The sequence below is a fragment of the Nyctereutes procyonoides genome, unplaced genomic scaffold (genome assembly GCF_905146905.1).
Source record: "Nyctereutes procyonoides isolate TBG_1078 unplaced genomic scaffold, NYPRO_anot_genome, whole genome shotgun sequence".
Taxonomy (NCBI): domain Eukaryota; kingdom Metazoa; phylum Chordata; class Mammalia; order Carnivora; family Canidae; genus Nyctereutes; species Nyctereutes procyonoides.
This window is the reverse complement of record NW_026575044.1, coordinates 19010364-19035352: the sequence shown is the minus strand read 5'-3', so window position 1 is coordinate 19035352 and position 24989 is coordinate 19010364. Positions and strand designations below refer to the sequence as shown.

The window sequence follows — 24989 nt, the reverse complement described above, 5'->3', positions numbered from 1 at the left end:
AATGGTTGTTGCATGACCACACCCACATTCTAGAGGAATCTCTCACAATCTAGTGTGATTAGGATATCTTCCCCCAAAGACACTGGTTAGTCCTAACTTCTCCAGGAGCAGTTCCATCAATACTGCATGGAAATCTCAGCCAGAATCCACTCGCATCTCTACTTAATATAAACCAATAAGTTGAATGGCTCTCAATGACTGTTGCTATCTCCCCAACCAGTGTAGAACCTTTTTGCCTGGGGCTGTGGCTGGGAGCTCATGAAAGGGGCTGTCCTTTCCAGAGAATTCTGTAATGATGGGTTAGTCCTGATCACTTAGAACAACTTAACTGAAATGGCCATTCTGGGTTCTCATGAGTGCCTCAGAAGAAAGCTAGATGGACATTGGCCAGAGGAGAGGTGAAGCTGGGAGCACCATGGGGAGGGAGGTTAAGAACAGGTGTAACACCACAGTGGGTATGACACAGTTAGGGTCTCAGTCTACGTGATGTCTGTAGGGACTCTTCAGCAGGCTGAGTCCCATTTCCCTACTTCCTGTTTTCCAAAGGAGCCAGCCCTAGCCAGAGGCCACTCTGGCCACTCTTCTTTGCCAAGAGCCTTACTCGATTTTGCCACGGTGCCTGCATGGTCATTTATCACTTAGCATGTCCATGGTCTGCTCTGTGCCTTGTGAGTGAGGGCACTGAGCCAGTTAGTCCAGGGTTATCTGCCAGTAGGTACACGAGGCCATTGGCTGAAAGTCCAAACGTGGCCTTCAGTTGTGTGACAAAGTGGGAATGATCTACTGCAAACCCATTTCCAGGGCTGGGAACACAAAGCTGAACCCTCCTAGTGGTGGCCCAGAGAGATATCCATGCAGTGATTTGTTATGCAAATTCTTGTTGAGTCCCTACAACATGCCAGGCACAGATGGGATAGAGTGGTGAATAAAACAAGACCAGTCTCTATGCTTTGGGAGTTTACACTGAAAGAGGATGGGATGAGGGTGGGAGAAGGGAGACAGACAATAAATGAGTTAGCATACATAATAAAATGTCAGCAATAAATACACAAAGAAAGATAAGGGTCCAGAGGATAGAGAGTGATGGAGGAGAGAGATGTGGAGAGATGAGCCACATCATGACTCACGTGAAGTTAGGAGCAGGGAAAAGAATTCCAACAATAGCAAAGAGCAAGTACTAAAAGCCTTAGTCCTCAACCAAGGCTCAACATAATAACTCTGGCAACTCTAAAACATTCTCTAGAGTCATACCTTATCCTGAATAGATTATGTTAAAATCTCCAGTATGTGTGTGTGTGTGTGTGTGTGTGTATCTGTGTGTCTGTGTATGTAAAACTCACCAGTGATTCTATAGTACAACTGGAATTGTGCACTACTGTACAAAAGGAGCAGCATGGAAGCCATTTGTGGCAGGAGCTGAGAGAATCAGCAGTGTAGGGGATGGGAGGATAGCGTGGAAAGGCAGACAGAGCTCAGCCAGTTGGTGGAGAGCACTGAAGGCCGTGGTAAGGACTGGGGATGTTATTAGAAATGATGGGAAGCCACCAGAGTGTTGGAGCAGAGCTTACAATGAGCGTCAGGCCTGCCCTGGGGCAGATCCGCACATGTGGGCAGTGTTCTCTGTACTGGGGTCTCCGTGAAGGCCGGGAAGTAGCATGCGGAGAAGCTGGCTTCGCTCATAGAAACTGTACACACGGCTAATCTGTGTTTGGTTATATGTCTAGAAAAGACATGTATCACCCACATTATGGGCTAGAAGTCGCAAAACTAGAAGGCCCCTGAACTCACCATGTTCTAATCCCCCCCAACCCCCCGGCATTTAAGATGCAGAAGGTAAATGCATCTCTAGGGGCACAAGCAGGGAGGGACTCCAACTGCCTCATTTCTTTCCGAAGAGGTGGCTTTAAAAAATGCAAACACAATGAAACAAGATGAGAAGAGTTGCAGATTACGTTTCTGACAATGCGTAACCTCTGCTCGTTTGAGCGTTGTCATTAGGAAGCCTTCTGATTATTCCGGCAGCTCTGGTTCCTAACTCCCCACGGACAGAAAGAGACATGAAGAGAATTACATTTCTCCAAGGATGGGGCCAAAGGTCGTTCTGTGCATTGGACAGCTGGCTCCAGTCATATTGAAGTGCCGTGGCCTCAAGTGTTGCTAACAAAATAGCTGATGGCCCTGTTGTCAGTCTCTTTACGCTCACTATCTATTACAAATTAAGCTGAAATTGTGGATTTTCAAAAATCAGGGAAGAAGATCCCCACCTGCTCTCCCTAGTCTCCCGCATTCATTGAAGTCTCTGCAGCTTTGTGAAGGCCCCGTGGATGCAGCACACTGTGTCCTGATGGGATGCCTGTGCCAGAACCACCCTGATATATTGTTGGGCACAGAGATTGGAGGGGGCCCAAGTGCCTCTGTGGACAACACATTAGTAAAATACCTCTGGGCATTTTAAGTAGAGCTTTGCCCCCCTTGTGATGCCAGTGCCGAAAAGACAGCCAGTCCCAGGCCCCCATTCCCTGGCCACCGGTCTATTCTCAGATGCCACAGTTCAACAAAAATGGCACCGAACAGGTAGTCAGAGAGCCGGTTTTTAAGCCCGGACCTATCACAAGCTAGCATTGTGGTGGTGAGTAGGTGATTAACCTTTTAAAGCATCACTTCACCAATCTGTAAAATGAGAGGATTCTATTTGAACATGCTCTAATGTTTCTCCCGACAGCATGAGTCTGAGATGGTTTGCCTGTCTGGCAAGGCACTGAAGTGTAAGTGGGCAAAGAGGTGAGGTGGGCATGGCGGTGCCTGGGCTCTGCCTGTGTTGTGCACCTGCAGGACCTCAGGTATGGCCTCTCCAGAGCAGGGCTGAGCCTGCGGTGCAGAAGGCATGGGGATGAGTACGCAGGCTCAGGGTCAGAGAGAGAGGAATTGAGAGGCAAGTCGGCTCTCAGCCTAGTCTCTTTCCAGTGTGTGGTCTTGGGCAAATGACTTAACCTCAGATTCTTTATCTTCAACACAGGATAACTGTGGCCTACTCAGAAAAATTGTTAAGAAACAAATGAGATTTGTATGGAGCACCCAGCACACACCAGAGCTTATCACATAAACACTGGCTATTACCATCAGTCACCTCCTGTGTACTGTGTAATTATTGGTTATTTATCCTTTTGGAGAATGAGGTCGTCTTCCAGCATGATGAAGAACTCGGCAAGAGAAAGATCTGCTCTCTTAGTATTTGGGTCTATTGTAAATGTTTCCAAATAGCCTGCAGATACTCCCATGTAGCACTTACCTTCCAAACTTGATCATTCTTGGTGTGAAGAACCCCAAAATGTTGTACACGGGTTGGATCTAGGGTGTTCCTTTAGCCCCTAAATCAATGGTGAAAACCATGGTCTTAACTCGTGACATGCCATGGAATTTGTATCCTGGGCACCACTGGGGTCTTTAAAAAATGCATGTAACTCTCAAAGACTCCAGGTGCCAGTCCCACCCAGCATTGCCGTGCACCGAGGTCCTATGTGCAAACCATTAATAGGGCCACGTATTTTCTTGTATCTTTTATGGGAGTGAGGAGCCCCCAACTTCTTTGCTCTAGGAAAACTTTTATTGTAAAAAAGCAGCTCTTTGGCTTGTTCTTCCCACTTGGCCCACTCTGCCCTGTACCTAGTCTTTTACTTTCTTCTGTCCCTTGAAAATGTTGTTGAAATTGGGGTGGAAATGGAGCACCTCCAAGCAACCTCACTGACCAGGTCAAAATGAAATCACAGGACATGTTGATGCAAAACTCACTGTGTCTTTCATTCAGCCTTCAGCAGACATTTGTTATAGGTCTCTATCCAAGGACTGTGCTTGATTTGGAGACAGATGCAAAATCATAAAGGTCCAGTTCTCTCTTCAAGGCCCCCCCTCCCCCGTCTCCTTGACTCAAAGATTCAGGAATGTTCAACCGCAGAGCAGGTGTGGAAGGGTGTCCTGAAGTGTGCCACACAATAGATGCCCTTGGAGGCTTCAGTCTGGCTGATGGAGCACAACTCAAACACTCATCTTTTGACACTCAAGCAATTATGTCCCCTGTCAACCCAGGAGCTATGAGGACCGTGCATGCTAAGTGTCACATGAGTGGCCCAGAGAACATGGTAGAAGAATTCAGAGCGGGTGGGGGTGGGGGGGTCAGGGAAAGCTTCTTGAAATAGTTGAATCTTCATTTGGATCTTAAAGGCGTTCGTTCAGGATCTGGACTGCCAGAGAAGTGGGCTATCAAGTTTACTCACGCACTATTTATAAAGAGAGGGAAGGGCTGGGCTGGGATTTTGCTGTTTTTAGGGAGACGTGGCTCAGAAAGTTGCCGGAGTTGGTGTGTGGGAAGGAATACATGGATTAGTAAAGGCCCCAAACATCTTGGCTCCTTAGCTCTTCCTGCTTTGTCTCCTCGGCAGGTAGTGTTCTTCCTTCTGTTGGCATCAGCCTGCTAGGTCTCCTTCCAGCTGTGCGGCATTTGGGGCACCTTCCTTTGTCCTGTCCTCTCTCTTGGCCCCTTCCCTCTACCCTGTCTCATTGCCCCCCACACACACACGCACATGCATACAAGTGCCCGCAGGCATGTCCTGTGTCCCTTGCTCTGGGTCTCCATGTCCTCTCCTGTAAAGTGAAGGAGTTTAAGAATCCTTCATGAGTCCAACGAGTGCTGAATGAGCCCTGCCTCCCCTTGGGTTGGCCCCTGGTCCACCTGCTCCCCCGAGTCTCTGGACTGGGAATGCCAGCCTCCAAAGGGGAAACCTGGACCATGAGCCTACCCCAGGGACGTCCTCAAGGCTGCTGAGCCTCACAGGGGCGAGGCCGCCCTCGCTGCTCCCAGCTCTGCTCAGGGTGCCCAGCCTCCTTTCAGACTGCCGGGGGCTGCCTGCCCCATGGCCCAGGCTCGCGGCCGGCCGTGCCCTCCCAGGTGCAGGCAGCTCTGGGAAGCGGGCAGGAGCCGTGGCTTTGATCACACACACAATAACCTCAGCACCGAGGCATCCATGCTAATCACTTTTGATTACAAATGGATTAAACAGGACAGCAGCTGCAGAGGGCCGCTTTGATTCAGGCCCGCTCAATAATGAGATGCACAGGCACAGTCTGGGAGACTGGGGCCCTGGGCCCTGCCCAACCCCCCTCCTGCCACCGTCAGGGCCACCTCTGGGCAGGGGGCACTGCTCCGAGACACAGGGGACACCGAGGCAGGCCCGACATTCAGCTAGCCTCCGTGGTGCCCTTGGCTTCATTCAAGGTATCCCTCGCAGCCTCCCGTAGGCTGTGCCCCTTGCCACTTGCTTAGCCATGTTCCTCACCCCTGCTGCGGGAAGTCTAGCCTTTCCCCGCACATGCCCACCAAACGAGGTGTGGAGCCACAGTGACATGGTAGCTGCTCTACTGAGCAGAATCCCAAGTCCAGCTCGGGAGCAGCGATACCCACAAAAGGGCCAGTGGCTTCCTCCCTCCCTGCCCCCGCCCCTCAGTGTGCCCTGTATGTGGTCCCTGGTTTATCAGGGACTAGCACACCCCTCGGATAGAGACCTATAAAAAGTATCTGCTGGGTGGTGAATGAAAGACAGAGTATTATTTCTATCATCAGAAATACTGATGCCATCAGTTGTCCCTTTCATGTGTAGAACAGGAAGGACAGTGATGGACCATCACACACACCCCTACTCCATTTTATTTTCCCATGAATCCTGTGAGCTAGCCAGGATTTTTTTTGACCTCTTTCAGAAATAAGGAAGCTCAAATTGAGACAGGTAAAATTCAGACCTTTCTTCAGGTGCCTTTGTATACGTATTCTGGATCTTTGGGGGCCCAGCCCAAGCTTGGTCTTTCTGCCACATGATCCCCTCTTGCCCTCACCCGAGAATGTCCTGAGTACATCCAGTTTCTGGTGATGGGCCCATGAACACAGTGAGCGCCTGTGTGTGTCTATTTTTATATACACATTGACCCACTCTGGAGCTGGTGGGGTATGAGCAGCTGCTTTGGCTAAATCACAAGGCTCGAGGGAGAGAAGGGAGATAAGAGGGATTCGACACCAAAGCCAAGAGTTCTCAGGGCTGTAAGATGCACTAATAAATTTGACCTTGGGGCATTTCATGTTCGGCCAAAAGAGTTTGAAATAGTAATGGGGAATCCCCTGTTTCTAATAAAAGCTTCCACAGAAGAGGCCGTATTTCCAATCACCTCTTGCCCACCCTCGCCTTCAGCCCAGGAACTCACATTGTCAACCTTATGCTGAGGTGGCCACTGAAAACCTAGGCACAGTGGAGCCATGGCCAAACCCCTCCACACTGCCTACCACCCTCCCTGTGAAAGGATTTTGGAGGGTCATGGGCTTGAGGGCAGGTAAGGGAGAGGAAGGGTATAAAGTTTAATGCCAGCTCTCCTGTCTGTTGATGTGGCACAGGACACTGTCCTCACTCTCCCACGTCAGTGGTCCATGTTGAGGCTCACCATGCTCCTAAGGGCGGACCTAAGGAAGAGGGAGGCAACTCACTTTACTGAAGCACTGCCTCCCTGTGCTCCTGACAGCTATGTTTCATCATCCAAACATCCCTAGGAAGTGGCTGACGTTACCACTTTGTATGGTAAGAACACGGAAGCTCAAGAGCAAGCTGCTTGGAGGAGTTAGTAGCTGAATTTGACCCTGGTTGACCATCAGGCACACGTGACTTTACAGGATACCCTGCCTCATCCGCATTCCCACCTCACAGGTGAATACACTGAGCTCTAGGGATGACACGTGACTGGAACAAGGTCATAGCACTGAGCAATGGCAGGCCTCGGCTTCCAATTCAGGAGCCCTAAGCTCAGTCTGGCTTTCTTTTCACATTATAGATTGTAGGGCCATCCCGATTTGCAAGCCCTCCTCCTTCTGGAGAGACCTCTCAGCCTGATGTTCCATCTCCCCTGAGGGCTCTCCACAGTTCCCAGGTTAGTGATGTCTATGGCATTTATCTGGGATGGCCTCCAGTACATCTGGCATTCTCCATAGTACAGATTTTCCGGCGTCACCTCCATGCGGATAAACCCCAGCCCCCCTCAAGTCTCCTTGCCCAGGAGTCTTGCCTGGCATCCCAGGACAAGCTGCACATCAGTCCCAAAGCCACGGTGGGCTTCCCGCCCTGCACTGAAGCCCTCGGCTCCCAGCCACATCAAGATACTCCCGGGCTACTAAGCCTTCCTATACCACCACCCACGCCAGTCATTCTGGTCCTAACAAATGAGAGTTCCATTCTTCCAGCTTCTTCAGCCAAAACCCTTGGCATCATCCTTTGCTTGTGTCTTTGTGTTTTTCCCTCTCAAACCGTGGCTAAGTCATCAGCAAATACTGTAGGCTGTTCTCCACATGGCAGCCAAGGGGACCTCTTACAGGGGAGCACTAACCATGTCCAGTGTCTGGTCTTCTCCAGTGACTTTGCCAGGCTCTTTAGAGTGAAGTATTGTGACCTAAGATCAATACTTAATGGTTCTATGTGATGTAGCTTGACTCCACACTCCCTCTTCCACTGTTCCCCTTGCTTGCTCTGCCCCAGCCACACTGGTCTCCTTGCTGTTCCACCAATGCAGGGAGCACACATTCATGTCAGCAACCGTGCACACTGTGTTTTCTTTGTTTGGATTACTCTTCTCCCAAAAAGCCCATGGCTCTCTTTCATCCCTACTCTTTGTCCCCCATGCCCTTCCTTCTTTTTTATCTTTTATTACAATCCGCAGGTTACACCATCCTTAGTCTTCTTATTGCTATCATTTTGCTTTATTGTCTGTCTCGTGGAAAGCAAGGACTTGTTTTTTATTTGTTATTATGTCCCCAGTTCCTAGAAAAATTAATATTTATTGCATGAATTTATTGGGTGAGTATCAGCATCTTTTACTCCATTCAGTAGCTGAGCTTACTGCATACTGAGAGGACGTATTAATTCCTGAGTTTGTTGGGATGTGCCACTCCATACCAGTTACTTTCCCTGAGTCCCAGTACAGCTGTCAGTGGTCTTTAGCAGATAGGCCCATGGCTACACCAGCAGTGTGCTGGATGGAGCCAGCTCATGGTGGCACGAGTCAACTAGGCACATCTACTCACAACTCTGCAATCGGCGTCTTCAGGTTGGTAGCTTGAAACTGCAGGAGTGCTTACACTGTGGGAGTTCATTGGCAAATGCCCTACCCTGAGGTTTTGCTACCCTCGAGAGCCAGTTATTAAGGATTTGTCAGCACAAGACTGATTAGTAACAATTACTCCTCCCACCGACATGGTGTGCATAGGGAGGCATTTATAAGCTACATGGTGATGACACTGGGTACCATACACAGAGAAGAAGAATTGAAAGCACTTGGGATATTCCACCTGGGGATGTACAGATTTGATGCCTGTAATGAAAAGTAACAAGGATGGCTCATGGCTGGAGGACTGAGCACCCTGTATGGAGAATGCATGGGAAAGGAGAAGAGTCTAAAATCCTCTGGGTTCGGTGTGTGGCTCTAACTTGAGATGTACAGCCTGGAGCAAGTTGATGAGATTTGTTTCCTCATCTGTAAAACGGGGTTCACATTCCCGACTTGATAGGAAGATCATGATGGTTTTAAAAAAAACCAAGCAGTTAGTTTCTGTTCTCAGGACTCTGGGGACAAGTTTCAGTGAGGCTTATTTCAACAGAATAAAGGTAGAACTTGCTAGAGACTTGCTGTGGCACTAAAATAGCAAGTGCCACTTCCTCCCAAGTGTTCAAGCTGGGTGTCCATCTGTCAGAGAAGTTAGAGAAAGGGATTCCTGCTTTGGAGGGAGGCTGGTCTGGATAATCACCCCCCAGGATCACTTCCACACTAAGACTTCTATAGCCAGAACATGGCCCTGGGCAAGTCACTGACCGATTTCTTTGCCTCATTTCCTCCATCTGTCAAACAAGCAGGATAGTCTCTGTCCCTTTCTGTTTTGTATTGCTGTTGTGAGATCATCATTTGAAGTGAGATCATCATTTGAAACTTTTTAAGTCTAGGGAGTAAAAGTATTTTGTCCATCTCATACTTCCTTCTTGTAATAAAAACACTTTCTATCTAGAAATAGGGCAACATTCCCTGTGACTTGGCTATGAAGAACACCAGCCAGTTTTCACCTAGTCAATTATAGAGTAAATAATTAAAGACAGTCCTGTTGTCAAACTTTTAAATTTTAGGTGGAAGTAAGCTCTGTGTCTTAGAATTAAGATTCCTGTTAATATCTCAAGAGGTCAAGAAAAGCCGTAGGGTGACTGGAGGGGTCGAGCCCTGCCACTGACATGATGCACCTTCCCTGGTGGCAAAGGGGAGCAGCTGTGCACAACTAGCTGTGATTTCCCTCCCTTCTTGCCCCTCTTCTCTCCCAGAGTCAGGCTTGCTTCAGATAGCTCCTATACAGCAACAAGTCCTCTGCCTCCAAATTATGGGCCTCTCTCAAATTCCTTAGATCCGGAATTTCCTTTTATCAAATGCAGACTCCAGTTTTCCTTGCTGTTAAAGCAAAATCACAGCAAACAGCTATCCTGAGAAGAGTCACATTGTGATTATGATACAACTGATTGAGCGGATACTTGCCTAAAACCAGGTTTAAATAGGAAGGGGTGTGGAGAGAAACAAGAGACCGCTTATTCGCTGAAAGACCAGTAAGAGATGGAGGCACAGATTCTTCCTAAGACACACTTTGGCTTCACTAACTAACTCCCCAGTTCTGCCAACAGCCCTACTTCTCCTCCTACTGTTCCACGATTTTCTGTGATATCCCACCCCGAAGTACCTTTAAAGAGATGGTGTGTATGAAGCCTGATCATGCCCTGGGGGAGTTGTGGGGTCACCCCTGGCCTTTTCCTGACTCACAGGCTGTCAGATCATGAGGTGATCTTGCAGAGTTCCTCATGTCAGAGGTGGGGAATGCTAAGAGCCAGGTGGCGATGTGACTTGCACGAGGTTGCAAGTGAATTAATTGTGAAATACCAGTGAATTGCCAAATATGGCTACAGAAGTGAACATCACCAGTCCCTGTGGTAGGCCTTTTGTGTTTGTGCTATAAATAAATGGCTTGGGCATATGATTACTAAGGGGTCTCAGACTGAGTTAGCAGCCACATCCAGTCCTGCTGATGCAGCATCTGTGTTGTATATTCATTTTGTTCATTCTCAGTGGGCAATGTACAGAGAGGCATCTCCAACTGAGTCAGCCAGAAATTATGGGCAAGTTTGTCTAAAAATGGGTGGACTATGAGCCAGGTACACATGAGACTTCAAGGAGAACAATGAAAGGATACCTTATTTGGAGAAGTCTAGCTAGATAGAAATCACATCTAACTGAGCCACTTTGATGAAGAGGAGACCTCCATTTTCTAGATACCTCTGTGAGATGATATTCTTGTTCTTGACAGTGAAATCACAAGAGATCATTTTTCAGCAAACCGCAGTCAGGGCAGAACTGCATGAAATCCAAACAGATACATGCACACCCCACCCCAGGAAACAGCCAAACCAACTGTTTCCAGAAGTCCTGTATAGCATACAAGAGGGACAGATTTTTAACAAAGTACTGGGGTGTATATATGCCACCGAGCCATGCCTCCCTCCTTCAAAGTCATCATGCTGGGATTCTAGTCCAATTTTATGAAGGTGTTTTGCTACCTTAATGTATCAGAGGTCATCTTTAGAAGCTATGGCAGACCCTGTAGCATATCTTCAATGGTGAAGAACCACTTTGGAAATAGCCAGGTGTCTTGGTCCTCAAAGAACTCCTATCCCAGGGAATGGCAAGCCCAAGTGAGTACTCAACACTTGCAAGGCCTGTAACACTAATGCAAATGCAGGGTCATTTGTGAAAGAGATTTCACACTGGTTGTGCAGTTTTCAAATGGCAACTCAGAGAGATTTTCATTTCAACCCAAAGCAAAGCATATAGACGAGCAAGTTTCACTTGGTTAATTAAAGTGAATAAGCAAATAAGCAGATCTTACTTCTTTAAAAATACTTAACTAATCAATCTTTCTGATGAAAACCGAAGCAGTGGTTTTGGTAAACAAAGACCATCTTCCAAATTTTAGTTTGTGAAGGTGGTTTCTTGCAAATGGGAGGAAGAACTCCAGTTTCACTTCTCTTATCTATGATAAAGATGGTTGTCTGTCTCTCCTGAAGATTATACCTGCTGCTCTCCAGCTCTATCATTCTGTCAGGTGCAAAACTGTACTTACTACTTCTACCTCCTGGTCCTCATGGTATGCTGAATTCAAGGAGGACATAAGCCATGTTTCATGCCTTATGAAACAGAGATCTGTAGTAACAGAAATGGTGTACTTGGGATTTCCCACTTTTGTGTATTATCGAAAGTGCCCACTTATGTGATCATAATGATATTATTCTTCGTGGACCTTGAAATGCAACTATCCCCTTCCTATTATTGGGTTACTTACCTTTTTGTTTTGTTTTGTTTTGTTTTAAATAAATCCCTGTCTCCAGGTCTCCAAAAGACAAAAGATCTTTTTTAGGTGGAATGAGGTGACTCATGAGAGTATTTCAATTGCTGGCAACACTACACATGTGGAATAGTTAAGAATGAACATAGGCCTTGGTATCAGATGGAATTGAGCATACTCTCTGGATCTGTCAATTACTGTCTTGCAACTTTAAATAAGTCATTTAATGTGGCTAAGTCTGCTTTCTCATTCGTAAAATGTGTGTACTCATGGTACTGCCTCATGAGGTTCTTGAGAAGGTGTAATGATATGAACTGATCCCCGGAAAGCATCAAGTAGTTTTTGGGGATTCCCAGCATCTGTGATGGTGCCTGGAACTTGGTATGTCCTTATTAGCTGGAGAGGACAGCTAATTAGGGGAGAGGATATAAACTCGGTTAGGAAGAGAGGATACACATAATAAGTAACTGTGCTTGTATTAGTGTAAGTATACAGTGCAGACTCCAGTGAGTCCTTGGTTAGCCAGAATTTGTGAACAGAGCTCCATTGAAAATGTTATCTTGAGTTCAGAGATATTTGAGGGGAAGATCAGGACACTAGGACATTACCTTACATGCCTACACTGTGGGGCTACCTGGGGCTGACAGGAAACCTGGCTCCTACCTGCATGGCAGGTCATTTGGGGCACAGCTGGCTGTGCTAAAAATGCCCCTGAAGCCAGGGCTGACTCCCTGGCATGGTAGGAAGGGAGAAAGCACCAGTCTATTTAGGGATGCCTGAGGGGGGTCATGGATGCCTTAGGCAGAGAACTGGAACTGTCATGATTCAGCATCATGATCACATTCCAGCTCTGCCACTTTTTCCCTCTGTAGCCCTAAATTATTTCACCAGTTTGCTCAACTATAAACTGTTGAAAATCATACTACCCTGCATTGATAATGTGAACATTAAGAGGGATGATAAAGCTAAAGCATCTACCTGGTATAAGAACAGGTAAAAGTGGGTCCTGAAAAATAAATTATTTTTCATATTATAATTCCTAAGAGTTCAGGGCAGGCTTTCTGGAGGAGATCCTTCAGTTTACCTGAGGCTTATGAAAACTATGTCTACTTGCATCTGTGGGTCCAGCTTGACTTTATTCCTTTTAGATATCCACCTGTAATTGTGATTAATTGCTCCAGATTTGGCCTGAGGGACCTGGATTCTCAGCCAAATTGGCTGCACTGAACTGAGGAGCAGAGCTTTTGACTCTGGTGCTCACACCCTCTCTGAAGCAAGCACCTTCTGACTTTTCCATTCTCTGCTGCAAGTGAGCCTAGGGGTGTAAATCAATTTCCCAGGATTCGCCAAGGGGATGCATTTGAAAGCTTTAATACTAGTTTTAGAGCCAAGGGAGCAGATCATCTGGTCAGTTCTAACAGAAACTCAGCAAATGATTAGAAGAGGGAGACAAGCCTCAGTATCCAGCCCTGCTTGGCATATGTTCAGTGAGGGGAACCTCCTTTATTGGCCTTTTACGGACTTTGGAAACAGCCCACAGATGCTTGCAATGTGATTTCTTCATTTTGTTTGAAGAAAGGGACCTACAGCCCAGATTGTGTTCCTGAGAAGCAACATATCTTTAGCTCCTTCCTTTCCTGGTAAATTAGTTATGCTTTCTTAAGCATGTAGCTTGCCGAACTTCAGATGAAGAGAGCAGACATCACTGCCGGCAGAAAGCGTAAAGAAAGGAAGAGAAAGTATTTTCCTGATGAGTAACTCATGGCAAGTATTAAAGGCTGTGTTCCTAAAATGAGGTCTAATGTGTCCTTAAAATGAGTTCTAAAGTTTAATTTTCTTTTCCCCAGGTATATTCTGTTAGCACCATGAATGGTGTGTTTTCCAATCTAAGGGCCTCCTAAGATAGGAGTTTTCAAAATTCCTCTTTTACAAAGCTTTACATTATCAACATGGAAGTACAATATGAAATACCAATAGAGGTTGTGCTGCCCTGGATAAAGTGGGTTGGAGGTAGGGACTCCCCACCTCAGCTCCCATCTCCCCCCTGCTCATACTCCCCAGGACCCTTCTGTGGAACACAGGGCTCTGTAGGGCATGCCTTGAAAACCACTGTTCTTTAAGTGTGTTATGCACGGCTCATTTTGAGGTGCCAGAGCATCACAGGGGATGTGATAGAACTTTTGATAAAACACATTCCCCAAATAGCAGGGATCCTGGAGTATTATGATGTAGTGAGGAAGAGCAGGAGTCAGCCGAATGGGGCTCCAATGCCACTCTACCACTTAGCAGTTGTGTACCTTCAGAAATGACTTAACCTTCTTTACCAAAATACTTAAGAAATGGGGATGTGACTATCCATGTTGCACATCACCAATTTATACCAGATTTAAGTTTGTAAACTTCCCACCCAGCACCACACAAGATGCTCTCCATGAAATCTGTTTTTCTTGGTCTAAGGAAAAATAATTCTAATGGGAATTTCAAAAAGAGTGGGACAGGCTTCCACAAGTTCACGAGTTTGAAGTAACATAAAACAAGACTCATTGTCTCAGTGAGTTCTAGATTAGGCCATTAGAGTCCTCTTCTGTCATTAGGTCTCTGTGGTTATAGCTCTAATCTACAAGGAGAAGGATTAAAGACATTCCCACTCAGAAGTAGAGATAGTTGTGACTTGGACAACAACCAAATACATATACCACCATGTGGACATAGGCAATATGTGTGAGGTTATGCATGGAACTAAAAAAAAAAAAAGAAGAAGGAGAAGAGAAGAAAGAAGAAGAAGAAGAAGAAGAAGAAGAAGAAGAAGAAGAAGAAGAAAAGAAGAAGAAGAAAGAAGAAGAAGAAGAAGAAGAAGAAGAAAGAAGAAGAAGAAGAAAGAAGAAGACTCTTCTGGCTGCATACCTAGAGGATTTTGTTAGAGATCTCACCTGTAAATATTAAAACCCCATCATTTAAAAATATAAATAAGAAATCAAGACCAGGCTTGCTTGGAGTTATATTCAGTTATTATTAGTCATCCTTGTTGGTCTTTGGGAAGGGATTCCATAGCTAAGGCTGGAGCTGTCAGTGGTTTCAGGTTCAACCTTTAAAATTCCATGAGGGCAGAGGGGATTTAGCAAAAGGGCATGCAGGACACCAGGATGGCAGCTTTAAGTGTGTTACTTGCTTCTTAGGCTGGTGGAGAGCCAGCTGCTTGGCTTCTATACCAGATACCCTAAATGTCTTGGCAGGTAGACTCATGCTTTCAGAATTGTAAGGTTGTTTACCGTGAGCTCAGATGTGGATGTGACTGCAGGCTCACTGGGATGATGAACCTCTGTAGCAGTGTGAGTGACCATCTGTCTAAGTTCCTGTTTGCACACTGGTCCAGTAATGGAGATGCAGTATAGGACCATCCGCTGCCCTCCCTTCCATCCTTCTGATTATGGATCCTTCCAGACAATGTAGACAGCCTCTTAAAGGTGTGTGTGTTTTGAAGAGAGAGTTACTGGAAAAGAAAAGAGAGAAGAAACTAGAGAGAGTCTGTTCCATCTCTTTTCCATCCCTAACCTAAGGAACCCTTGGGAGAGCTAGAAGTGCAGGGCCAGAAAGAACCTAGAATTCATTCTATAGGCAGTAAAAGAAGACCCGGGCAGGTAAAGTGAGCCCATGACAGATCCCATAGTGAGTTGAGCTGGAACCAAGCTAGGACATGCATCTTCTTCCTCCTAGTCTAAGGCCCTTTTGTACAGCAATGGCCATGTACTGGCCCTGTGGGGAATGGCGACCAGATGGTTCCATTTCACCTCCCTATTCCACTTTCCACATTTCCTTCTGTGACCCTAGTGGAGCAGGGGGCCACCTGCTGGTGGGTCCTTCCAGGACCTGCTGCTGGGTGGAAATCACCTTCACCTTCTTCCCTTTCTTCTGTCTTAATCCTTGACTCATCTTGTAGCTCTCCCCCGGCTCTTTTGCAGTCTTCTGGTCCTCTGTGTTAGGGCATCTGAAACTTTCTCTCAGTTGCATACATAGGGTTGGCTTTGTTCTAGATTATCCATTGGGTGACTCACAATCTTTCTGAACCTCAGTTTCCTTTTTGCTAAGTTACAGAGTGGGACTTGTTGGTTTCCAACAACCTCGGTCACACATTTGATTAGATGTTTGTCTCAGCTTACTGGGACATTGCCTCTCACAGATGCTGTCCTGAACTTTGGGGGCAGAGGGACTGGGTTGGAATGGGGTTCAGAGTCCATCCCGGAACCCAAGGAAGAACCAAGTGACACTTCACAAAGCAAAGAGGGAAAAAAAGATCCATTTCCACAAAATAGGAAAGGGGAACAGATTAAATGTGTGTAGGAGGAGTGTGTATGGGGTTAAGTGGAAGGTTTTTCTTTTTTTTAGAGAGAGAGTGAGGACAAATGGGGGGAGGGGCAGAAGGAGAGGGAGAGAGAACCTTAAGCAGACTCCCTGCTGAGAGTGGAGCCTGACACAGGGCTCAGTCTCACAGCCCTGAGATCATGACCTGAGCTGAAATCAAGAGTCAGATGCTTAACTGACTGAGCCACACAGGTGCTCCCTAAGTAGAAGTTTTATTTAATTAAAGGCTGGTAGGGGCAGCCCGGGTGGCTCAGCGGTTTAGCACCACCTTCAGCCCAGGACCTGATCTTGGAGACCCGGGATCCATTCCCACATCACGCTCCCTGCATGGAGCCTGCTTCTCCCTCTGCCTGTGTCTCTCTCTGTCACTCTGTGTGTGTGTGTGTGTGTCTTATGAATAAATAAATAAAACCATAATTTAAAAAATAATTAAAGGATGGTATATTTAAAGACCATTTAAAAATGGAACATATTTCCCCAAAGCCATCTTTGCTCTGTTCTTTTATATACCTGGCTACCTACCCATGCATGCATGCCTGCATCCATCTGTCCATCCATCTATCCATCCATCCATTCATCTATCCATCTCCCATCCCATCATTTATTTCTCTGCCCCACAAGGTAGGAGATATGTGGGAAGAGCAAATGATCTAGAGAATCCTCAGTGTAACAAGGCTTCAGTTTGTCCAGATGTATGTCTGCAAGGTTGAGATCCTTCTGGACAGATGTCCAGGGTGACCCAAACACCCCTTTTGCATCAATGACTCCCTTTCCTGATGCATGTGTCCTAGGTCAGCCTGGGGAATCGATGGGGATGTGTAGGTCCCACTCTCCCCAGATGGGATGTGTCCTTTGGCCAGGGACCAGGAGACAGGAAATGATGTTCTTGGAGCAGGTGGGCTTAGGGGGGAAAGGGAGCAGCCTCCTCCCCTCCTCTGAGGGAAGATTTGGAAATTAGCAGTGAGAGAGCAGCTGCTTGAGGGGCAGTTCTAAAGGGCACAAGATAAGGCTGACCACAGCTTGATGGAGGTGACTTTGGGTGAGGGAAGCAAAGGGAGACCCCATGCAGAGAGCTGGGTAGCAGAAGAACTGAAGGTGGAAGACTCTTCTCTTGTCCCCCTCAGGGACCCAGAGCTTCCTTCATCTTCCCCCTGCTCCTTAACCCACCCCTTAGGCTTGGAGAGACAAATAAAATAAAATAAAATAAACAAAAACTTGTGCCAAGAGAGAAATTGCAGCTCCTCAAAAATGGAAAGCAGGGTCATCATCCTAATATTTTGAACGTGGACCATTCCAGAGAACAGCAAGACGTGTCAGGAATGAGAATGGTCTGAGACAGGGCCCCAGGAATACTGCCCACTCCACCAGGGAGATGAAAGAATTTTCTCTTTCCTTTGACTTTTAAATGTAATTCTGTCTGCCCTGCTCCCCCAGCACCCGCTCAACCCTCTCGCTGGGAGCAGTGCAGACAGTTAGCAGTCCTGGGAAAAGGCAGGATCCTTTTCATTAACTTCAGCCTGATTGAAGTCCCCAGAGCCACGGCAGATTGCATTTTCCTCCCTTGCTGCCTCCCCGCACAGCCAGGCTGCTCTGGGCAGTGAAGGCTTTTCCAGGGGGACAGAATGAGGCCATCCTCGAGTAGGGCAATGGCTTGGAGAGGGTCTAGATCAGTGCTTTTCAGAACCATGGCTTTGGGGAGGGACACATTTGTGTCTTCATGCGTGGGCCTCAGTTTCCCTGGTATTCTGAGCACATCTATCTTACATCCAGCACAGAGGCAAGCAGCAGCTGTGTCGGGGTTAGGGGTGTCTGCAGAGGGACTGGGGGTTCGAGACTCACCCAGGCTTGTTGTTAACTAGCCATGTGATCTTGAGAAGTCACTTAGCAACTTAGGCAAAGTAAGGACTTAGTCTGGAAGGTTTGAATTTGTTTTAGGGGCAAAACATTTGACTCCAAGTTAATTTGTGTATATGAAAGAGAGAAGAGCAGAGCTGCTCTGGGTGACAGGTGGGTGGGGCAGAGAGGACACAACAGGGACTCTCTGACTCTACCACGTGCCTTTGCTCTGGTTCCCCAGCAGAGGCGGCTCCTGACCCCTCTGGGGACATGGTGGTTTTTTTTATCCACCCAGAGAACTTCCACTGTCTCCTTCAGGTCCTGATATTCTTTGGGGGTCCAGATCTAGGTGGCTGCAATTTCACCATACAGGAGGACTTCCTGTCCTGTATTTCTAATCCGCATCTGAGCAAGATGCTTCAGCCAACCTTCTCTTCTTCCTGAGTGCATGATGTGTAGACATTTAGGAAATAATCAGCTTTGTAAAAGGGAGTGGTCAAGGAGCAGGATCTGTGTTCAGCTCTAGAGCTCATGTAGTTGGTTAGAGCAAGAGTGGAAGCCAGAAGCAAGGCATGCAGGGGGTCCTGGCTGGAAGTTTGGGAAAAGCAGACTTCTGCTCTAGTTAATTCAGGAACCACCTAGGGACTAGGTCACAAGTCCACCTTTGGTCAGATAACACCTGAAACGTGTGCTAGATTGTGAGGGAAATAATTCAGAGTCTCCAAGGTAAAGAATTCAGATGTTCCTGAAGTTACCTGATAACCATAACTGACACCTCCTTGCTGCCTCCCCCAAACCCACCTCGGATAAGCTAACATGTCTAAGCAGCCTCGGGCCCATCGTATCGTTTCATCCCCAGGAAGGGGAGCTCCCCCTCTCTGTCTGGTAGTGGGTTCATTCACTGCTCAACCTCTTTCCCTTTCATCCTATCTTTCCTTCAGTTTAACCTTTGACACCTACACTGAAGTATAAGCCAATATTCTCTTGTAAAACCTACAGAGGGGACAAAAGAACTTGTTCTCATCATGTAAGTTAATTAATTCATTCAAATATCCGAGTGCCTCCTTCATGCAGGAAATGCTGTAGATACTGAGTGCCATTTCCCCTTGTTGACTTGAAGGGTGTCATAAGCCATCTCTCACATTCACACGCTGTTCTCCAGGCTCAGCAGTTTAGTCATTCTTCCCCTTACCTAGAGGTTGACAGTGTTCCCCACTTTCCTTTTAAGTCATTTGGCCAACAGGTATTTATTGACTAATCACCTGTCTAGGCTCCTCTCATCACTTTGAAGAATGCAGAAGCTACATAAAATAGAAATCATGTTCTTGTTGGGCATGGTCTTATTAGGTGAAAAAATAATTTTAAAAAATACGCACGACAGCACAAAACAGACCCTTAAATAATTAAGAACTAAATTGCATGCATCTGATTTCCTTTTAAGAGAAGGAAAGAGGATGTGAGGCTTCTAGGAAGGTGGGATAGATCCTAATTTTGTTGAGCTAGAGACCTAACAAGTAATAACCAACGATGCCATATCTCTATATCCAGCCAAGCAGATGGATCTGGCAACTTCTCAATTCCCAAACCGCTGACATGAGGGAACAGTGCATATGTTGAGATGCTTTGAACACGCCTGTGGTTGATTTCCAGATGAAGCATCTCAGAGCTAGGAGGAAGTAGATGTTTTGTCTCACGCCTTCTCCGTATCTGGTGAACCCTGTTAAGTGGGGGAAGAAAGGCACCTGCCTGCTGGATTCCCAAGGCCTGGAGAATTCAGAGATTTGGTCCAATATGCTAACACGTGTTGGTGCCTCTGCCCTTGCAAAGGTCACTGCCGTGCTCAAGCCTCCCTCCAGCTTTTCTGTCTGTCCTCCCCAGCTCCACCCTAGTCTTTACTCAACTCAAGTTAGAGGCCTACACTGCATTGATAAGCTCCAAAGAGTAGATGGTCCTTGCCAATTAAATGAAAGAATGTGTGGAAGAAGGGTAGTTAAGCGTCATTCATAGGGACATGCTTTATGTTACTGCCCATGGCTCATTGACTCAGAAAGTAGCACTCATCTCTTTTCCTCCACCATGGCACCTCAACAGATGATCTCCAGCCTGCTATTGTCCAGAAGCACCATTGTACAGCAGAAAGAGGAGGAGTTTTGGGAAAATATAGTTTTGGATTTAAATCCCAATACATATACCACCTGTGTGACCTAGAAAATGTTGTTTATCTTCCATTAAGTCTCAATTTTCCCATCCATAAAGTGGAGATGCTTTCTATCTCGTGTGGCAATTGTAAGGTTAAAAATGAAAAAAGTGTTTTAAGCAGCAAACACTTTGCTGGATACCCAAGCAATCCTCGATGCACAATGTCTCCTAACTCCCTCCATCGTGCTGGATGTATGCCTTGGCTGGCAGGAGCAGATGCACGGGGAGCTGGGGCAGGAGGGGCATCCCTTGTCCACTTCTTGCAGCTGCCTCACCTGAACCTCCTTGTCTGCTGCCTTTCCATACACGGGGCTCAGTTCCAACTGCATCTTATCTCAGTATCCCCCCCACCCCGACCTTTCTTGCTCTATGCACACGCAGTTTGGTGCTTACACACCACTACCCTCTGCTCACATGACATATACATATCTAATCTTCGACCAACCTATAGTTCCTTAATGGTGGGGACTGTCTTACGATTAGGTGTGGCCCTCCATGACTTGTCAGGTATCCTAATGGTATCCTAATGGCCTGTTGCATGGCTCTTTCATAACAAACAGAGGATCCAAACTGGCTGTCCATCAGGAGTAGTGCCACCTTCTCTGGGCACCTTCAGTCTGGGGAACCTCACCCTCAGGACTTGGGGTGGGGACAAAGGGACAGCCTGTACATTCCCCACCTCATCTCTGCTCTTTCCCAGACTTAACACCACTTTCTGTATCATTTTTGGCAAAATGATTTAGAGGAGCTAAACAGCCCAGTTGAGCTTTCCTGAAGGCAGCATGACCCCCTCTCTTTCTTGAACCAAACAAAATATTGTTACAGCAAACATGAAATCTTTCCTATTTTTTGCAAACGCTCTCCAGGCCTAACAAAGCTAGCAGTCACACTCCTTGAATCAAAATAAGCATCTGCCCTTTTTCTCTTTATCCCACAATTTCCCAGCATTTTTGAACAATAAAGTATGTGATTATTTTAGTAATTAATCGTATGCTTCTATTTAGTGCTTTCTGGAGAAGATGCAAAAATATCAAAACATGAACTTGACCCTTTAATATCGATTAAACACAGAGGCACAGAAAATATATAAACCTGACTCTTATTTTCCAATATTGTACATGGCAGTTTGAGGCATAAGCTATGAACACCTGAATAGTATATAAGATCAGAGGTAATATACAGTGACAGGAAGCTGAGTCATGTGTAGGTGGGTAAAGAGAAGGGTTATTTTTACTGGTCTGATAGAAGAAGGAGAAGGAGAAGGAGAAGAAAGGGGAGGGGAAAGAGCAGGGGAAGAGGAAGAAGCAGGCCTCCCAGAGGAGGTGGTCTGTAACTGTCTCTTTAGCTCGTGGTATCACAGACTACTTTGGTAGTAGAAAGAAAGTCAGGGACCTTCTCCCAAAGTAAGTGTTACACATCTGTAAATTTGTGCATAATTATACTCACAATTTTAGAAGTTTGTGGACCTCCCAGTGTCCACACAGAGTCCCTGATCCGTGATTTACAACCCTTAGTAGAATTGGTGGCACATGGAGGGCCGCAGAGGGAGAAAAAGTCAGAGATGTGGTGGACACAAGATGAGAAGGCTGTTGGGTCTAGGTTCCTAGCCCAGAAGTACCACATTTGCCTTTTGTGATTCTGCTTCTCGAGCTTGGGAGCTGGGCGGTGGTGAGTCCATTCCTTGTGAGTTGTCCAGTGGATACTGTGCACAAGCCTAGAGAAGTATCACTCAGAAAAACTTTGTTCTTTTCCAGCTCCTCTCAGCCAGTGACCTTGCAGCCAGCGACCTCAAAGGATTTCAGCCACAGGTAAGTCCACCGGGTCCCTTTGTGAAGCTTGGGAGAGTTGAAATGCCCCATAGTTTGGTTGTAAGCAAACAACATTGGAACCAGGACAGAAACTCCCATAATGGATCTCCAGTTTTTCTGACAGTCTGACGCTTTCAACCTTGACAGTGACCTGGTAGCTTGTACTCTGGCTGCAGCTACCCCTCGTGTCATGGCAAACACAACCTCTTTCTGCTGTCTCTCTATGTTTTATAATGGCAGGGGCAGGGGTGGAATGTAAGCCAAGATGGCTGGAATGCATGATGGTGGGCAGCCTACCAGAGGAAGAGGCTAAACCAAGCAGGTAGAGGTCAGGGTGGGGCTGGCGTTCACCCCGGTACTTCTCTTTTTGGGGACAGGATACTTACCTTTCTGAACTCTCCGTGTGCAAATGACTTAGAGTCAAGGTATGGCAGCCACGTTAGTCTCAGACTCTTGCATAGGCAGATGGTTGTGTTTTGCTGATCATGGGCAGGAAAGAGACCACCATTATCTCTGGCCAGAATGTGGTTTGGAGGTTGTCATGGGCAGACCACAGGACGGAGCAGGCGAGGGGTCTCAGAGAACCTCCATGGCGGTGGTAAAGATGGAACAACTCTACCCTTCCTATCTCTGGAAGGAGATTACTGTCAATGAAGGAACGTAGAAGCATCAACACACATACACAGCAGACACACAGAGACCCTTGTGTTCTCTAGGCACCCCAGTGGAGACTGAGCATATATACAGAGAGAGGTAAACCCAAGAGTGACAGCTGTGGTCCTCCATCCCTGGTCCTGTCCCTCTTTGGATAGGAACCTTGCTGTCACTTTTCCAACCCGGCACCTGCCCTAAGGACCCCATTGTTCTCTGCCTTTGTGGGGAGATACCATAGCTCAGGACACACAACTTTGGGGACAGAGCAAGTAATTCTCTAGTAGCAAGCATTCCCTATATTTGGTAATGTTTTGTTCTTTAAATCAGTTTCATATCTGTGAGCTCACCATGCCCTCACTACACTTCTATGTGGGGTATACCCTGTGTGTCCCCTTATGCTGCAGGGGCACGGAGGACCCGGGTCCTGGTAAGAAACGGCCTCAGACCACACAGGGAGCCAAGGACAAGAACACAGAGTGGAAAGCGAGGGCTTAGAGAGAGAGAGAGAATGCACAAAACAAAGGGCTCCGAGGGAGAGGCAGAGATGAATCCTCGCACCGTTCAGGGTGTGGTGTCCGTCTGTTGATCCTTGTTGATCCTCTGTTGATGCAATGAGGTTTTAAAAATAGGTAACCAGCAAGCCTTTTGGCAACTATTGACAGCTGATAATCACTTACTCACATATTCACACAAACTTCCAGGGGAGTGAAGGGAATGTGAAACGAAAGCATCAGAAAATCAACATTTACCCATACCCTGTCCATGGCCATGCTCACACTCAGTGGCATCCCAGCTAAAGATTCATTTTTCCCTGAAAATGTATAAAAACAAAGAATAAATAAGGCTTGTGCAATGTTTTGTGGCTTGAAAAGGCACATAGTAGAGACTGACTTTATGGAAGGGGCATGTGGATGTGTCTGTGTGTGTGGTTTTGGCATCAATTCTTTCTGAGGTGGTTACATTTCTTTCCATGTCTGTTGAGCTGCATTTCTAGATAGTAGATTTAAAGGGAAATGTTAAGGGAAGGAAAAGTTAGGTTTATCTGAGGTACCTCAATGACGTTTGAGGCCATGATGCTGGAAAGGCAGCCCCTGTACTCGTGCAGATAACCCCACAGTAGCTGGTGCAGATGGCTCACTCCCCTGGTTCTGTCTGACCTTTCCACATTATTCCATTTGTGTGTCACTCCCCTGAGGCTGGAGACATAAATGCATATTTTTCACTCCTCAGGATGCGTGTTCCCGAGGCCAGGAAGCCCAGGGAATCTTGTGGCCAGCACGTAATGCCCAGATCAAAGTTAATTCTCCAGTGTTATTCCTAAATCAAAAAGGCCCGGATGTGTCTCGAGTCAACACCACCCTTTTGGGTGCTTTTCCGAACAGGAACAGAATGCTGCCCACATGCTTTAGGCTGCCTTCTCTCAGCCCCACTGCACCAAATTGTCGGCTTCTGTTGTTATTTTCTGCTTTTGGTTTCAGCTGAAACTGAGCCCCACGCATCTTGATGTCTGCAGCAATCATGGACACGTTCCCTTCTGGGAACCGTGGCAGACGTTCAGGAGGGGACCTCACTGAGATGCCCGAGACCCCCCAACCCCCTGACCTCCCCCAGGGTCACTGCAGTGGGGCCTGTCAGCTCCCATCGAATTCACATGTATCAGGGGCCTGTAAAGGGTTTTCTTTTCCTTGGTGCCTGTTCAGGCTGCAACTGCTTAGGGAAAAGGGACATCGTTTCCTCACTGATCTTTGACGGCTCTTAGCTTTGAAAGTGTGGAGCAGCAACTATACTGGACTCTGTACTTTATGGGTCCAGATGGAGAAGAAAAGGGTCAGGAAGCAATTGTCTGTCTTTCTGTCCATGACTGTTGGTTTGTAAAGACACCATGCCATGCCTGGGAATAAGGACGTTACTTCCAAGGAAGAGCCTGATGGTGGATGCTAAGGTTTCAAGGTTTGTAGGATAGGAGTGCATGTTCTCCTGGGCTGGTGTGCTTGTCCTCTGCCGCACAGGGGAGACCTGTCCCCTAGCATCAGGCCTGGGCTGACAGGTACCTACCATTCTCAGCAAGTTTTAAAGGCACAGGTGGAAAAGCTTCTGCAATTTACATCTAAACCCCCCAGACCCTTCTCTTCCATTTGGTTCCCACCTCAAACACATCTTTATTTTCCATTATCCTGTTCTTTTGCCTTTTGAAGGAACAGATACAGTGAGTCTCCTTTTCTTCTTGTCTTTGGATGGTTGGAAATGAGGATCCTCATCCCTTTTGCCGGACCATCCCTCTCCATCCCCCATGAGAATAAAAGCAGGTGTCTTATTCCTATTTGTAAAATCCACCAATTGTGTGCTTTCTCCTTCCTTCCTTCCTTCCTTTCTTCCTTCCTTCCTTCCTTCCTTCCTTCCTTCCTTCCTTCCTTCCTTCCTTCCTTCTTTCCTTCCTTCCTTCCTTCTCCTTTCTTCTTTTGCCTAGTATAAAAGCTGTCAAGTATTCACTGTAGAAATTTTGGAATGTGTGAAGGGAGTCAAAAGGTACAAACTTCCAGTGATAAAACAAATGAGTCCTAGGGATGTAAAGTATGGCATGGTGACTGTAATTAGTAACACTGTGTATCTGAAAGTTGCTAAGAGACTAGGTCTTAAAAGTTCTTATCATGAGAAAAAAATTTGTGACCTGTGCAAGTGATGGA

At 46.7% G+C, this 24989-nt stretch overlaps 1 protein-coding gene across 1 annotated transcript in view; it reads left to right on the top strand.

Moving 5' to 3' along the window:
- Positions 1-24989, top strand: part of SETBP1 (SET binding protein 1) — a 360671-nt gene that overhangs the window by 161548 nt on the left and 174134 nt on the right. Inside the window, 1 exon segment of the mRNA XM_055323892.1 lies at positions 21598-21651. Within this exon segment, the coding sequence (XP_055179867.1) occupies positions 21598-21651 (54 nt within the window).